The 2,068-nt window shown below is 35.5% G+C and overlaps 1 protein-coding gene across 1 annotated transcript; it reads right to left on the bottom strand.

Moving 5' to 3' along the window:
* Positions 1 to 14: 14 nt before the first annotated feature.
* Positions 15 to 1,497, bottom strand: LOC109467636 (SHC-transforming protein 3-like; the record flags this gene model as incomplete). The annotated part of the gene is made up of 3 exons (XM_019765673.1): positions 1,332 to 1,497; positions 787 to 847; positions 15 to 134 (listed from the first exon to the last, which is right to left on the bottom strand). Coding segments are annotated over exons 1-3 (249 nt in total), but the record flags the coding sequence as incomplete, so codon positions are not given.
* Between the last annotated feature and the right edge of the window lie 571 nt (positions 1,498 to 2,068).

Genomic DNA, 2,068 nt, shown 5'->3' with positions numbered 1-2,068 from the left:
TGTACCCCCCTTACCTCTCCAGAGTCCATAATGAGCAGGTTGAGAGCCACCGTTGTGATGGTCAGGTTGATGTTGGAGTTGGAGAACTGCAGATTGGGACTGGCTCCCAGGATCTTGGTCAGATCTTTGCTCACCTGCAGATATTTTTAATTACAACATCGTCATTTTAAGGTTGCTGCACAATCCAGTCTTATCTGTGAAATCTTACTTCAACTTATCTTCTATATTAAGCACAATTGACAAATCCAACCTCCTTCATGGCCAGTAAAAAATGTCCTCTTTTAACCAGCATGCATGTAGTGCTTTCTAAAATTAAGCAGTTACAAGTTTAAGTGCCCTCTGTGACTTCTTTGTGACTTCCCTGTGTTACACAATCATGTTCTATTAAGTATACAAATCTATACAATGCACTAGTATTTCATAAGTGACTACTATTGCTAATCCCATCTGAAAGCAAAATCAGGGTGTAGAGTTAGATTCCTTCAACATGAACAGTTTAATATAGCGACCAATAATCTAGATGCTGTCTTTAGTGTACAGTTTAACTGACAGAAGTTCAGTACAATTAGCTAGATGTTAAATATGTTTAAAGTTAAAACTTTTGGTCCAACACAATAAAGATTCTCTCACCTAGAGCTTTTGACCAGTCACTCTGGTCTTCCTAAGTATCAAGTTTCTTAAACATGTAACTACCAAGTACCAACACAGATGAACTTTCATGATATATAGATGCTAAATACCGGTATGTTGTTTGTTGTTCATGTGTGCAGGTAAGATAAATTTTACCTTTCTTTTCCTGTTTCCGATCTTGATGCCGACTGACTCACATACCCTACAGATGGCTTCCCTGTGGACGGACATGAACATTGGCATCACAAAGTGCCGCCCCACAAGTATTTTCTTAGATTTACTTTGTAATTATGAAAAACAGTGAACATTTCCATCTTGTCAAGCATTTTTTTACAACGTTTACTTCAAAAAGAGTATACTCATCAAAACTGAATGGAAAAGTAACAAGTTAAACTATACAGCAGTTCTACTTGTATGAACATACATGTATCAATGGTTACCTTTAACAACAACATTGTCCCAAAAATGGCAGCCACTGAATTGACATCGGGACATTACATAAACAGTGTAAAACTTCATTTAAGCAATTTAAAATAGTTAATAAACCATTACATAAAATGTCAACAAACGTTTCCAAGTGCAAATTAACATCATTGTAGATAACCATGTAAAGGGAATGAGGATTTTTAATGTATAGCACACACCTGTACTTAGTCTACCAGATACAGGCATGAAGAAGGGTTTAATAAATCATGATTTACCTGGTGACCTGTGTTCTTGTCTCAAAGTGTAACGTTCTCATGGACTGCTTGATTTCCATACAGCCCATATACTGTACATAGAGGAGGACAAAGGCTTTAGATTATACATATTATTTACTGTATACTGTACATAAACCTAAGACATTTGTTAGTATTTAATAGATAAAAATATTAAATCCGCAAAGGAGAGGTACAATCAGCTACTGATTTTACAGGGTACTTGATTGATTTCTCTTTTCTTTGCTTTGGTTGCTTCATTTTTGCATTCTTTTCTTTTCTCTGCAAATTCTAACACACAACTTGGTGCTCTCATGTCATTTTTATGTTTGGCCACACCAATTTAATTTGTTGGTTCGGATTTTTTCAGAAAAAAATATAAAGTAACAGGGCGATAAAAAAAATAGAAACAGATGTAGGCATCCTATTACAGCCCCAAATGCTACGATATGAGCCATGAAGTCAACACAAAAGGCTGGATTAAAATTTAAATAATGAATTTTAAACTTTTAATCAAACCACAGTGACTGCATTGATAGATGGAAAAACTGTAACAACTAGGAAGAAAAGGACTTTCCTCAACTGTTGGGGGCAAAATAGGAGCATTTTTGAGTTGATTCAGAACCAGAATCTTTTTTTTTTCAAATTTAGAAAAAAATGAAGAGGTGAATCCGAGAACCAACAAATTAAATTGGTGTGGCCTTTTGGAGGGAAGTACAGAGTTGGCAGGACTTTGCTGT

Source organism: Branchiostoma belcheri, unplaced genomic scaffold (assembly GCF_001625305.1).
Source record: "Branchiostoma belcheri isolate BF01 breed outbred unplaced genomic scaffold, Haploidv18h27 scaffold1850, whole genome shotgun sequence".
Taxonomy (NCBI): Eukaryota; Metazoa; Chordata; class Leptocardii; order Amphioxiformes; family Branchiostomatidae; genus Branchiostoma; species Branchiostoma belcheri.
This window is presented reverse-complemented; position numbering and strand designations above follow the sequence as displayed.